This window comes from Alosa pseudoharengus, unplaced genomic scaffold (genome assembly GCF_046254945.1).
Source record: "Alosa pseudoharengus isolate Yale_2024_CS ecotype anadromous, Long Island Sound unplaced genomic scaffold, YU_APseudo_1.1 YU_APseudo_1.1_scf_17, whole genome shotgun sequence".
Lineage (NCBI taxonomy): Eukaryota > Metazoa > Chordata > Actinopteri > Clupeiformes > Clupeidae > Alosa > Alosa pseudoharengus.
This window is the reverse complement of record NW_027468640.1, coordinates 37,566,200-37,581,578: the sequence shown is the minus strand read 5'-3', so window position 1 is coordinate 37,581,578 and position 15,379 is coordinate 37,566,200. Positions and strand designations below refer to the sequence as shown.

At 40.8% G+C, this 15,379-nt stretch overlaps 1 protein-coding gene across 1 annotated transcript in view; it reads left to right on the top strand.

The window, feature by feature from the left end:
* The first annotated feature begins 1,302 nt into the window (after positions 1 to 1,302).
* LOC143127791 (uncharacterized) overlaps positions 1,303 to 15,379 on the top strand; it is an 84,058-nt gene continuing 69,981 nt past the window's right edge. The window contains exon 1 of the mRNA XM_076289493.1: positions 1,303 to 1,418. Coding sequence (XP_076145608.1) covers positions 1,341 to 1,418 — 78 coding nt within the window. The 5' untranslated portion in view covers positions 1,303 to 1,340. The remainder of the gene's footprint in view (positions 1,419 to 15,379) is intronic.

Below are 15,379 nucleotides of genomic sequence, written 5' to 3'. Positions count from 1 at the left end.
TCATGGCCTAGCCTAATTATATAGATATTGTAGTACTTTTTTATTTCCGTCTTTGAAAACTGAAAAAAAAAAATGTCAATGTCAAAAAATCATTTTCGAGAATGAGGATTAAATACTGGACATAAATGAAATAGCCTATTGCTGTTTTTCCTTTGTCTCCCTCACATTTTCATCTGTTCTTACGAGTAGTAAACAAAACCATATGATTTACTTAATGTTATACAAGAACAGAATAGAATTGGACAGAATTGAGTTCAGACTTGAGTTCGGTATTTTGGGTCCGGCCCTCCTCAACAGTCCCAGTTTGTCATGTGGCCCCTTGGGGAAATTAGTTGCCCACCCCTGCTCTAGCATATTTCATCTGCATCAGAGATCATTCTCTTTGAAGACTGTGGGGTGGTCAAGCTAAAACAAATCTCTCTGTGACTCTAGAATGTGTATTTCCAAAACAAGATGCACATACATAGTCCTTTAGTTACAGGTTGTAAAATATGTTTGTTTAACATAGATTTGTTTAACAGAAATGCAGAAATTAATGCTTATGCTTAAGTGATGAAACCCTGATCTGTTTTGAATTTGTGTGAGCAGCTGTGTGTGTGTACAGTATGTGTGTGTGTTTGTGTACACAGCTGAGATAAGAGTTACAGTACATAAAGAAAGACATTCCAGGTCTGTATGTGTGTGCTCCCAAATAATAAACTGTAGACATGCAAAGCACTGAGAACAGACACAGTGGTGGCTTGTGTTTGTTCTGCTTTTAATAGTTGAATGTTCATTGCTGACAACACACACACGCACTTCCAGTAAGGCCACTCTCCCTCTGTTGACTTGTGACCTGTACTACTCCATATCAGCTGGGCCTTAGCAGACACACGTCTGGACACAACCAGATAAATGTATGTATAAACTTTGGTACTCTGTAAGAGCGGAGTTTCAGAGTTTATCATGTGTTTTTTTGTTTGTACACTATTGCAGACACATGCGCATAAAGACATCGCAAAAACACCCTCCTCTTCCTCCTTTTTGCACACCCCCTCCTCTTCCTCCATTCTCTTTCACTCACTCTTGTGCAATAGTGTTTCCTCACAGGCAGTGACAATCATTAATCAGACAGAGTTCGTTGTCTTTCTGGCTCTCTCTATCACCAACAAAGTACAGGATGCTGCACCTCTATTGGGCAGTTTCTCTCAGCGTCTGTGTTTAATACACAAAAAGTGTGTATGTCTGAGTGTTTACTTATTTGTTTCTCCTACTCCTACCTGTGTGTGTGTGTGTGTGTGTGTGTGTTTAAGAGATTTAGTGTTTTTCATCTAGTTCACATGCCTGTGTGTTAGTGGATTATGGACATAAAGACAAGAATGAAGCCTCAGATGGGAGCTATATCACTGCTGCTCCTACTCATCCAAAATGCACACTTGGTAAGTTATATGCTCATATCTATATAACTATATCTATATATACACACCAGAGGAGGCTCCTTCATTGAGGAAAGGGAGGAACACCCTCCCTAAAATTTCAGAGAAAAAATAAAAATATATAAAGTGAATTACTAATAAATTACTGTTAATATTACTATTTTTAACACTTTGAATGAACAAAATCGTTCCCCTAGGTCAAAATGCCAACAGCACCACCTATCGCAATTGAAAATTACTGTATGGAGGAGCTTCCTCCAAGCCCCTCATTGAAGTCCATTATAAACGGCTCCGACCCCAGCGGCTCGTGAATCACGTCGTTTTCAATGGCCAAGGGAGGAAGAATCCAAATAAATGTATTCAGCGTTATTAAAGTGTATGGCCCCTATTGTGCACTTGGCGCAAGGTGGAGCAAAGTGCAACGCAAAGCTTATTCTTATCTTACACTCAATAAAGTGTTGATTTTTTGCCATGCGCTCATCTTCTTTTAATCCTTGCGCCCAGGGGTGCGGTAATTAGCAACATAAGGTGTGGTCTGGCACATGATCCAAATTACGCCACTGACCAAGAAAAACCTGGTCTATAGTGAAAGATGCATATAAGGCACAGTTGAAGATGCACTGTCACTAGATGTAAGCAGCAAATCCTCTGCAGGACAAATACTGTATCCTTTGGATTTCTATTCAGTCATTCGAATATTATTGGGGTAAGGCAAGGCAGTTTTATTTGTAGCGTATTTCTTACATCAAGGCATTCCAAAATGCTTTACAAAAAAATGAAAAACAGTATAATTGAAGAAAACATAGACGATAAGGAGGCAAAATGCATGCCAACAAATAATAAATGACCTTCAATCCAATCATACAAAGTGCATGCCAACAAATAATAAAAGACCTTCAATAAAATCATACATTAAAAAAATAAAAATCACACATGTAACATAAAAATCACATATTTAAAATAAGGCATTAGAGTAAAAGGTTAATGAGAAAATTAATTTAAAACAAGATGAATAAAATAAATAAATAAACCATTTTAGTTTAGGCTTAAAAAAGGAGATAGTGGGTGCTTTGTTAATCTTGTCTGGTAGTTGGTTCCAGAGTCTAGCTGCATAAACACTAAAGGCTGACTCACCACATTTTGTTTTACAGGTTGAACCAGAAGATTTTGATTTTGAGACCTGAGTGCAGATCAGAGCAGTTGGGGCGTACTGTTTGAACAGGTTGTGTAGTTTGGTCCAATGCCATTTAGTGCTTTAAAAACAAGAAGTAGGCTAATGCTTTATAATCAAATCTGTAACTAACAGGAAGCCAATGTAGAATTGGGGTAATGTGCTCGTTCCTTTTTGTTTTGGTTAACACCCTAGCAGTTGCATTTTGTATGGTGTGTAGCCAGGGTCGGACTGGGAACAAAATTAAGGCCTTGGCAATTTTCTCCTGGACTGGCCTACCACTGGACCAACAACCCCCCCCCCCCCCCCCCCATAAAAAACAACAACAACCTGATTCCCCCCATAAATAACAAACACCCAGTAGGCCTATTATGCTGTAGCAACGCTTCATAAACTGAACCCAAACATTAAACATTTAGAGTTTAGATCTATAGCCTATAATCACAATAACACGGGGGTCCGGGGGTGTCTCTCCGGGATTTTTTTTTATTTCTGGTTGCTAATCACACCATTTTAAAGTGATTTGAGGAGGACAGGATTCAGGGATAGGCAAGACAGTCTCAAATTCTGTCTGTCTCACGTCATGTTACCCCATGCATTAAACCACGTCACTGCTTGACTAAAAAATATAGGCTACTGAACATGGACATCGTCATAGTTGACAGAAATTACGTTTTGTGCCAACATGTTGTAGAAACACAGCGGCGCCTCGCCCATAGAGGGCGCTGGGGCGCCGACGTCTTGCCAACCTGCCTGCCTGTTTTTTTTTTTAATATTCTTTTTTAAATCTCTCATTTTGAAAAATATAATCTGTATTACTTAAATGCTAATAAGGATTTTACTTTATAATGTGTTTAGAACTTTCCAGAATTATATTTTCATTCACTTTCACGTTCAACTTTCACATAGACCTCTGAAGTTCGCCTACAAAAAAGCTGCCATCTTTGACATCCGGTATCTGCGATTTTTCCTATGGGAAAATAACATGGGGATTTTGAATAATCGCACCTGTTAAAGTCTCGTGGGGATGAAAAAGTCTGAAATGCAGACGTTTTCCTGAACACACTTTTGTCCTCTGCCTTCGAGTGGATACTGTGATCTCCGGTAAGTGAAGGCGGCACACTTAGATTTTTGCTACTCCAAAATTAACAACCGGATCTCCTTATATGGGCAAAGATGGCCGTTTTGGATCTTTTTTGTAGGCGAACTTCAGAGGTCTATTCAAAGTGGTGTAGGCTTTCGATTAAAGACATGTTAAGTGTTAAATAAAATCTAACATAGTACAGACAGTCAACATATCACAGCTAAGCTTACTACCCCTAGCTGCTCCAAGCTAGCAGAAATTGAGGCAAATTAGCGTCCATTCTTACCTTCAATGTCGTGAATAAAACCTTCGATACAGTTACTGTATCCCTTAATTAACACAACCCGGGGGTGTTGCAGTCGGTACTGGCCCACTGCTCCACATTTTGTATCGTTAATTCGGGCAGACAGGAAAGATTGATGGTCCATTCTGGAGTTTCCATTGCTGGTGCTGCTGAATCGTATGCGTCCGAGTCAAACTTCCGGGTTTGTGTACCCCTCAACGGCGTTCGAATTTTCAAAATGGCCGCCAGGTGAATAAGGCGAATTGACTGTCTTCCCTGGGCTCCAGTTCGCTCAGCACTACTAGCGCTGGAATTTAAGCCAATGGCTTCCCGGTTGCTACGCAAAAAAGTATATATTTCGCCAATCATCATCTCGAATTTTATGGTTTGGGGGCACTGAAAATATCGCCCATAGTATCAAGTGCACCACTGAACGTTAAGACATTTACCTCAGAGGGGAGTGTGAGGGCAGCATGGCGATGTCAAGTGGCACTAATGTAGTCGTGGGAGTTCAGCTATCCCCAAATTCAGTTAAATCTCTACACCTGTATCCATTCGAAAGAAGAACATTAGCGGAAAAACTAATTGTAAAAGAACTTGGACCAGACAAGCCAGAAGTGAATATAACACAACAGGTGCGAGAAAAGGAGAAGACCTACAAGAGAACATTTTCCAGAGGTTGGTTTGATCGAAAGGCTTGGCTAACTAGCTGTGGGTATGCCAATGCAATCTTTTGTTTCCCTTGTTTATTGTTTAAAACAAGTGCGTGTGATAGTTCGTGGACACAGACAGGGGTGACAGACCTGAAACATATGTCAGCGCATTAAGAAACATGAGCTGGCAAGAGTGCATATGGACAACTCTGTGAAGTTAGCCATGCTAGGCCGAATTAGCATAGCCACACAGCTAAACGAGGGACACCGCATTGCCATAAGAAAACACAACGAGGAGGTGGACAGGAATCGGCATATTTTGTCAAAGATCGTTGATGCCGTGAAATTTTGTGGGGCCTTTGAACTTGCTATGCGTGGTCATGATGAGAGTGACACATCAGAAAACCCTGGCATTTTCCTGGGTCTCATTGACCTAATGGCCTCAATCGACCGTGATTTGGAGGAGCACCTGGAGAACGCAACTGTTTTTAAAGGAACTTCCAAGACCGTGCAAAATTAACTGTTAGACTGCATGTTGTCAGTTCTCAGAAACCACATTCTGGAAGAGGTAAAACAGTCGGACTATATTGCCATTCAGGCAGATGAGACAACCGACATCTGCACTCATTGTCAGCTCGTGCTTGTGCTACGGTACATATAGATGGCCACAACAACATTCAAGAACGCTTTTTTGAGTTTATCGCGCTTCCAAATGTGACCGCTGCTAACGAGGCTGAACTTGGCACCACTTTCGTTTCCGCGGGGGAAGACCACTTTCAGATCGCGGGGGAGTTAAGTTTCCGTTCCACCTTAAATAATGCAATTTTCTACCTCGTCCACAAGGGGCCAGTGTTGACCGCAAATCCGCGATAACACAGGCATGTGCCTGTTGCAGATGAACAGGCATTGGTCGTGTCTCATTTCAGGGGCTACATGGTTCTAAGGCCAGATTCGTAGACCGGTTGCGTCATAGTAGCGCGTCTAGTGCTGTCCCATTTCGTGGGCTCCTTCGAATTCGGCCGACAAATCCACCCTTCTTTTCCCCGAAACGGAGTGCGCATCGGGTGTATGCTTCGCGGCCTACCTGGTCCCCCAAGATTCGATACGTTTATGACGTTTCATTCAAGACATGGCGAGACAGTCGGCAGAGCCTACACAAGTAAACATTTAATAAACGTTCAATAACATTTAAATTAAATGATCGGGTTTCAATGTGAACTATGGTTAAGCTATGTAGCCGATTTCCGTATCAAACCTTAGAACCACTTTCTAAATAAATCTGTTCAAACTTTTCAAATTGAAATGATTTATCAACAAGTCATATTAATGCTCAGATATGATCACTGGTCAGTCTATTAGGTCTACTATATTTTCCACGACTTAGGCTACTAGAAGACCGTTAAACAACACATTTAAAGACTAGTTGATGGCATTTTGCATAAAGGCTATAATTAGTTCAAGGGAGGATTACATCCACCAAAGGTTTATTAAAGCGTCTGTTTGTGACATCTAGCTTACGGACGGATAATAACAAATTAATTTTGATAAATTATTAATTTGTCCATTAGCAAAGCAGCAAATACAATTTCATCAAGTAAGATGAAGTGCAATATGATGCATGCAATCAGATATGTCTGCAAACGACCATTCTACAGTCACCACCATAAGTTACTCAACCGATCACGGCTGTCTGGCTATAGGCTACGTTATCCTGCCGTCCTAGCCAGGCTACCTTAACTGTTGATATTCCCTCCTAAGTTTTTGAAATTAGCCTACATGTCAGCAATCATGTCAGAGAAAGAAATTACGCTGCCCATGCCCACCTACCTCTTTAATGTTTGGTTTTAACCAGGCTAGAAAGAAAAGGGCCAAGGCTACTCACATGAATATATGCTCCAACTCCCTTTGAAATCGCCATCTCTTGAAAAGTAAAGCGACACTTGTGTGATTGCTTTTTAGCCGGTGGGTGAACAAATTATTTAAAATTGGAGATGGACGAGGCAGGCAAAGGCTATATGGGCATGTACCCTCCTATCACATTTTTGACTAGTCTTATAATAAATTGACAGATGCCGCAATTAATTCCTTGATAACGTTTCCTTTGCATTGTAGCCTGAATGTTGTTCTTAGGATAAGTGTCTGCTAAATTAATCAATGTAAACATGCTAAATGATAGGGAAAGGAGCAGCAGCTAAAAAAAACTCAATCCTTTTAGTTTGGAAGGACTTGCATAATTGTATATCTTTTTAATAATTCAAATAGATTGATGATTGCTCTCACTCAGTTAGCCTAGTTCATATTATTGTAACCTATACATAAAACGTAACACGTTGATCTGAAAGGATGCTTTTCACGAACATGAGTTAGAAAGATCAGTAGGCCTACTCAGGCTAATGACGTAACAGATCCGTTCTTTTAGGCTAGACCGTCCCATTTAAAAAAACGTTGGTCCAGCCAGGTCCGGTCTATGCGGTCACAGAAGACCAGTGCTAGGTAGCACGAATGCTCCGAAGCATCCGGCCCCTGAAATGAGACACGCCCATTGTTCACAGACGTTCAAAAGCCTGTATATCTTTTTTCTGTTGACTCCACTGCCGAATGTTTTGAGAAATGTTGCCTTTTGTGTTCTATTAAATAATTAGAGGGTGGCAGATTATGTAGTTTTTTCTTTATTTTCTGTGCTGGATCTTTTGATACATGTTGTGTTATGTTTTTTTCTATTAAATAATTTTGTTCCTTTTACACTGGGCGGGGGGAGGGGGGGGTGGTGGTATGTAGTTGGTAGCAGATTTTGAAGTTTTTTCTACAGTAAATGTATTCCCTACGGCCTACATGTCATTTTGCATCAGACTTTTCAACACATTCTGAAACTACACTCTCTCCTCTTTCCAATGACACCCTACTTGTGAAATTCTATGGTTGAAAATGCCCTTTTTTGCCCCTCTGAAAATATAATATGTATTTGTGAAATTGCAGAATTTCAACACTTGAACAGGGACAGATATCCCATGTAGGATTTTGCAAGGGATCTTTCACCACATTCTGAAACTACACTTCCTCCCCTTTCCAATGACACCCCACTTGTGAAATTCTATGGTGGAAAATTGGATATTTAGCCCCTCTAAAAACAGTATATATTTTGTGAAATTGCAGAATTTCAACACTTGAACAGGGACAGATAGCCCATGAAGGATTTTGCAAGGGATATTTCACCACATTCTATATCTACATTTCCTCCCCTTTCCAATGACACCCCACTTGTGAAATTCTATGGTGGAAAATTTGATATTTAGCCCCTCTAAAAACAGTATATATTTTGTGAAATTGCAGAATTTCAACACTAGAACAGCGACTGATGTCCCATGAAGGATTTTGCAAGGGATCTTTCACCACATTCTGAAACTACACCTCCTCCCCTTTCCAATGACACCCCACTTGTGAAATTCTATGGTAGAAAATGCCCTTTTTTGCCCCTCTGAAAATACAGTATATATTTGTGAAATTGCAGATTTTCAGCACTAGAACCGCGACAGATAGCCCATGAAGGATTTTGCAAGGGATGTTTCACCACATTCTGAAACTACACCTCCTCCCCTTTCCAATGACACCCCACTTGTGAAATTCTATGGTGGAAAATTGGATATTCAGCCCCTCTAAAAACAGTATACATTTTGTGAAATTGCAGAATTTCAACACTAGAACAGCGACTGATGTCCCATGAAGGATTTTGCAAGGGATCTTTCACCACATTCTGAAACTACACCTCCTCCCCTTTCCAATGACACCCCACTTGTGAAATTCTATGGTAGAAAATGCCCTTTTTTGCCCCTCTGAAAATACAGTATATATTTGTGAAATTGCAGATTTTCAGCACTAGAACCGCGACTGATGTCCCATGAAGGATTTTGCAAGGGATCTTTCACCACATTCGGAAACTACACCTCCTCCCCTTTCCAATGACACCCCACTTGTGAAATTCTATGGTGGAAAATGCCCTTTTTTGCCCCTCTGAAAATACAGTATATATTTTGTGAAATTGCAGAATTTCAGCACTAGAACAGCGACTGATGTCCCATGAAGGATTTTGCAAGGGATCTTTCACCACATTCGGAAACTACACCTCCTCCCCTTTCCAATGACACCCCACTTGTGAAATTCTATGGTTGAAAATGCCCTTTTTTGCCCCTCTGAAAATACAGTATATATTTTGTGAAATTGCAGAATTTCAGCACTAGAACAGCGACTGATGTCCCATGAAGGATTTTGCAAGGGATATTTCACCACATTCTATATCCACACTTCCTCCCCTTTCCAATGACACCCCACTTGTGAAATTCTATGGTGGAAAATTGGATATTTAGCCCCTCTAAAAACAGTATATATTTTGTGAAATTGCAGAATTTCAACACTTGAACAGGGACAGATAGCCTATGAAGGATTTTGCAAGGGATCTTTCACCACATTCTATAACTACACTTCCTCCTCTTTCCAATGACACCCCACTTGTGAAATTCTATGGTGGAAAATGCCCTTTTTTGCCCCTCTGAAAATACAGTATATATTTTGTGAAATTGCAGAATTTCAGCACTAGAACAGCGACTGATGTCCCATGAAGGATTTTGCAAGGGATATTTCGCCACATTCTGAAACTACACTCTCTCCTCTTTCCAATGACACCCCACTTGTGAAATTCTATGGTTGAAAATGCCCTTTTTTGCCCCTCTGAAAATACAGTATATATTTTGTGAAATTGCAGAATTTCAACACGAACAGGGACAGATATCCCATTGAAGGATTTTGCAAGGGATCTTTCACCACATTCTGAAACTACACCTCCTCCCCTTTCCAATGACACCCCACTTGTGAAATTCTATGGTAGAAAATGCCATTTTTGCCCCTCTGAAAATACAGTATATATTTGTGAAATTGCAGAATTTCAGCACTAGAACAGCGACTGATGTCCCATGAAGGATTTTGCAAGGGATATTTCACCACATTCTATATCCACACTTCCTCCCCTTTCCAATGACACCCCACTTGTGAAATTCTATGGTGGAAAATTGGATATTTAGCCCCTCTAAAAACAGTATATATTTTGTGAAATTGCAGAATTTCAACACTTGAACAGGGACAGATAGCCTATGAAGGATTTTGCAAGGGATCTTTCACCACATTCTATAACTACACTTCCTCCTCTTTCCAATGACACCCCACTTGTGAAATTCTATGGTGGAAAATGCCCTTTTTTGCCCCTCTGAAAATACAGTATATATTTTGTGAAATTGCAGAATTTCAGCACTAGAACAGCGACTGATGTCCCATGAAGGATTTTGCAAGGGATATTTCGCCACATTCTATAACTACACTTCCTCCCCTTTCCAATGACACCCCACTTGTGAAATTCTATGGTAGAAAATGCCCTTTTTTGCCCCTCTGAAAATACAGTATATATTTGTGGAAATTGCAGATTTTCAGCACTAGAACAGCGACTGATGTCCCATGAAGGATTTTGGAAGGGATATTTCACCACATTCTATATCTACACTTCCTCCCTTTTCCAATGACACCCCACTTGTGAAATTCTATGGTGGAAAATTGGATATTTAGCCCCTCTGAAAATATAATATGTATTTGTGAAATTGCAGAATTTCAGCACTTGAACAGGGACAGATAGCCCATGAAGGATTTTGCAAGGGAAAAACACACTAGTGGTAATGCAGTTTTGCATGGCCCCAGAAAATGATGCTGTTTACAAAGAGCCACTCATGATTCTAATTAAGAATCTAATCAGAATGCAAAGTACAATTGCAGTCAAAATATAGAACTTTTACTGTGAAAATTTCACAAACATCTTGTATAAAACCAATACAAGTAGTGCAACTTGCAATAATTATACTTTTTTGAAAATTATACAATTTAAAATAAAACCTCTCTGCTAATATGCTTACTCTGACAAATATGCCTATCAGAAACATGCCTTATTGTTATTGTGTAGTTTACATGACGTTGGTGGTAGGCTAACGTTAACTTCATGTGGATGTGGATGTCTTGTTAGCCTGCCATGAGCTTTCGGTTCGCTAGGCTTTTGCGTTTTTTGGTGCACTGATGACAGTCAGGATCATTTCTAACTAGCCAGCTAGTATTGCTCAGTGCATGTCTAACATGCTTTACTTGCTACCTGGATAATTTCAGCGAATATTCTTAAGGTGAGATGAATGATATGAATATTAAACTTCACTGTGTTCGGTGGGTTGCTAACTAACGACATCACCTACTAGCCAGCTAGTTACAGCTGTTAAACAATCTCAATAGAATTTTCGTGACGGTAAATCCAGAGAGGGTTAAAGCGGAGCTAGTAATCAAGGATCTTTGGTAAATCCCTTTCAATGCAGTATCCCTTAACGTTTTTCCTTAACTAAAGAAACAATTTAAGGTATTCTGTGCAACACCCTTAAATAAACCCCTTACCTAAGGAGAAATTAAGCCTTAAGGGTCATACTTCAGGGGAAAAACTTATGGTGTTTTGTTTACCCTCACTATGCCTCGCAGTGGCACCATGCGTGCGTGTGAAAAGTCCCGTCTGAAACACTGTGTCGCGGCGCAGCGTTCCAAACGTTGTGTAATCAAATACACCGGTATGGCGGTATATTAAAAATTCATATCATAACGAAAATATACACCGGTATACGGTGTGAACCGGTATACCGCCCAGCACTAACCTCCACCATCAAAGGCTGATGCACCCCTCCCCCACAACGTGATCATGAACAATGCGACTACACTAACGCTGTTCACAAGCCACCAGTCTACAGCCACCAAATACCCCTCATCCCCCCTCCTCTGGACAAGGGGAAGAGTGCTGTGAGTATCATGTTCCTTGACTTCTCCAGTGCTTTTAACACCATCCAACCCCTCAGACTGGGTGAAAAACTCCTGCAGATGATTGTGGATGCTCATCTGGTATCCTGGATTGCAGACTACCTGATAGAGCGGCCACAATTCGTCAGACTGAAGAACTGCCTCTCCGACACTGTGATCAACAGCACTGGAGCTCCACAGGGAGCAGTGCTCTCTTCAGTCCTTTTCAACCTGTACATGTCTGACTTCTGCTACAACACAGAGGCATGCCACATGCAGACATTTTCAGACAATACTGCAATTCTGGGGTGTATCAGGGATGGGCAGGAGGAGGACTATAGGAGCCTGGTGAAGGACTTTGTGCAATGTCCGGAGGTCTAAGCCCGCTCTGCTCCCAGTTACCATTGAGGGGGTCAATGTGGAGGTGGTAAGCACTTACAAGTATCTGGGGATACATCTGTACAATACACTGGACTGGTCAGTCAACACTGAAGCACTCACAAAAAATATGAACACAATTCCCCCATCCTAGCATCTTTACACTGGCTACCTGTTAAAAGTCTCATTGACTTAAAAATATTACTTCTAACATACAAAGCCATAAATGGCTGGGCACCTATATTAAAGATCTTTTAGTACCATATTACCCACCTAGACTGCTACGATCACAGAATACTAGACTTCTTGTAATCCCAACAGTAGAGGCAGAGCTTTCTGCTACAGCGCACCCCTCCTCTGGAAATAACTCTCTCCATCAATTTTATTAGCAGACACCCTCCCTATTTCCAAGTCTAGACTTAAAACATACATCTTTAGTGCCTCCCATAGTTAGGTATGGTGTAGTGTGGAACTTCCGGGTTTTTATTGGAATGGACCACCTCTGCTGTGTCCTCATGTGACTGGCGCCCTAGTCATGCGTGTCATGGTGGCAACTGACTACCCTTCACCATGCCTTAGGTATGCTGCTGTAGCATAGCGCTGTCATGGACTTTTCATGTGTCACGCCGTACAACTCTGCTTCCTTCTCTCTCTCAACTCCCCCTCTTACCTCTTGTCTTTGTCTTGCCATTCAACTCCCTCTTCTCTCCTAGGCAAGTTCAACTCCCTCTTCTCTCCCTCTCTTGCCTTTTGTCTCTATAATATAACACTATATAATACCATTGATATACTTATTAATACTAACCATCATGACTTATAGTAATACCTACTATTTATCTCTCTTTCTTCCCTCTTACCTCACTTGTGAGATAAACTATTACCAGTCATCAGCCATCCTTGTGTTTGGCCCTCATCGCACCTGAAGTCCCATCCGATGACTGCCCTATGTGATGACCCTGTGCCCCTTCAGGCCTTCTCCTGGCAGGGCTGGGCCTGGTTGGGCTAATACCCTCATTGATTACACCTATGGTTAGGGTGGGGCTATATTAGGGGTTCCCTATCTTTTTGATTAGGCATTTTTCTTACTTCTTGCAGGCACTCACTTTGATTCTCTCACACTTTGCTCTCTCCCCTCATTTTTAACTCTACATCTCTTTCTCTTTCTTTGTCTTTAGGCCTACTTCACTAGCTTCTTTGCATCCATACATCCATACACTCATACACGCACGCCACCACTCCCATTCATTTCCCCCTAGACATTTTGCTATTGGTAACCTTGTGCTTTACTTTAATAAATTAATATATTTGGTTTGAACCTTGTTGTCCGTGTCCCTCTTTATGTTTCGGTCTGGGAACGAGCTGGCCGTAACACTTACCATTGCCTATTGCAGTCCCCTTGTCTGGATTCCTGCCCCGTGCAGCCTAGCTACCCAGTACTTGACATATGACAATTCCTAATCCCTATGGACAATACATGCCCTACATTGGACTATTTGAATTTCCTGACACTAAATAGGATTCATGCATACATCATACTGGTTATGTAACCATTTTAACTCTTTGTAACATACCTCAGGTTGTTGTGTTCTATTCTGTACACCTAACTAACCTATTCATTTATTATGTATACAGTACAGACCTTACTGCCCTGTAACTGACCCTAGGCAGATGGGTCAGGCCCTTGAGTCTTGTATCCACTCAAGGTTTCTTCCTATATGTATCTCCAATTGTGGAGATACATATAGGTGTGAAAAGTGGCCTGAAGTGAATAAGTGGCCTGAGTAGAATAAGTGTGCAAAGTTTGAGCATTTTACTATGTACATTTGTATGTGCTGCCATGGACTCCCATGGCACTAGAAAGAAGCATAATAACAAATCCTACTAGCCCTATAGGGTCCCTACGCAGCTTCAATGCTTGCCCCCCAATAAGACAAGGTAGAAACACTAATGGCCCCAAAAATGACAGAAATGTGGCAAATGACTTTTAAGTGATAGGGACCAAATGTAGTGCTGAAAATGTATAATCAGAAAAATAGGCCAAAATAAATTTCTAGACCAAATCTAGTGCTGAAAATAATAAATTTCTCAAATACATTTTATTTTCAAGGGCCATTTTTAACGATAGAATTTCATATAGGGGGTGTCATTGGAAAGAGGAGAGGGTGTAGTTTCAGAATGTGGAGAAACATCCCTTGCAAAATCCTTCCTGAGATGAGTATGGCTGTTCAAGTGCTGAAATTCATCAATTTCACAAATACATACTATATAATCAAAGGGCAAAAAAGGGCATTTTCCACCATAGAATTTCACAAGTGGGGTGTCATTGGAAAGAGGAGAGAGTGTAGTTTCAGAAAGTGGTGAAAGACCCCTTGCAAAATCCTTCATGTGCTATCGGTCCCTGTTCAAGTGCTGAAATTCTGCAATTTCACAAAATATATACTATATTTTCAGAGGGGCAAAAGAGGCCATTTTCCACCATAGAATTTCACAAGTGGGGTGTCATTGGAAAGAGGAGGAAGTGTAGTTTCAGAATGTGGTGGAAGATCCCTTGCAAAATCCTTCATGGGCTATCTGTCCCTGTTCAAGTGCTGAAATTCTGCAATTTCACAAATACATATTATATTTTCAGAGGGGCTAAATATGCAATTTTCCACCATAGAATTTCACAAGTGGGGTGTCATTGGAAAGGGGAGATAGTGTAGTTTCATAATGTGGTGAAACATCCCTTGCAAAATCCTTCATGGGCTATCTGTCCCTGTTCAAGTGCTGAAATTCTGCAATTTCACAAATACATATTATATTTTCAGAGGGGCTAAATATGCAATTTTCCACCATAGAATTTCACAAGTGGGGTGTAATTGGAAAGGGGAGGAAGTGTAGCTTCAGAATGTGGTGAAACATCCCTTGCAAAATCCTTCATGGGATATCTGTCCCTGTTCAAGTGTTGAAATTCTGCAATTTCCACAAATATATACTGTTTTTTCAGAGGGGCAAAAAAGGGCATTTTCAACCATAGAATTTCACAAGTGGGGTGTCATTGGAAAGGGGAGGAAGTGTAGTTATAGAATGTGGCGAAATATCCCTTGCAAAATCCTTCATGGGACATCAGTCGCTGTTCTAGTGCTGAAATTCTGCAATTTCACAAAATATATACTGTATTTTCAGAGGGGCAAAAAAGGGCATTTTCCACCATAGAATTTCACAAGTGGGGTGTCATTGGAAAGAGGAGGAAGTGTAGTTATAGAATGTGGTGAAAGATCCCTTGCAAAATCCTTCATAGGCTATCTGTCCCTGTTCAAGTGTTGAAATTCTGCAATTTCACAAAATATATACTGTTTTTAGAGGGGCTAAATATCCAATTTTCCACCATAGAATTTCACAAGTGGGGTGTCATTGGAAAGGGGAGGAAGTGTGGATATAGAATGTGGTGAAATATCCCTTGCAAAATCCTTCATGGGACATCAGTCGCTGTTCTAGTGCTGAAATTCTGCAATTTCCACAAATATATACTGTATTTTCAGAGGGGCAAAAAAGGGC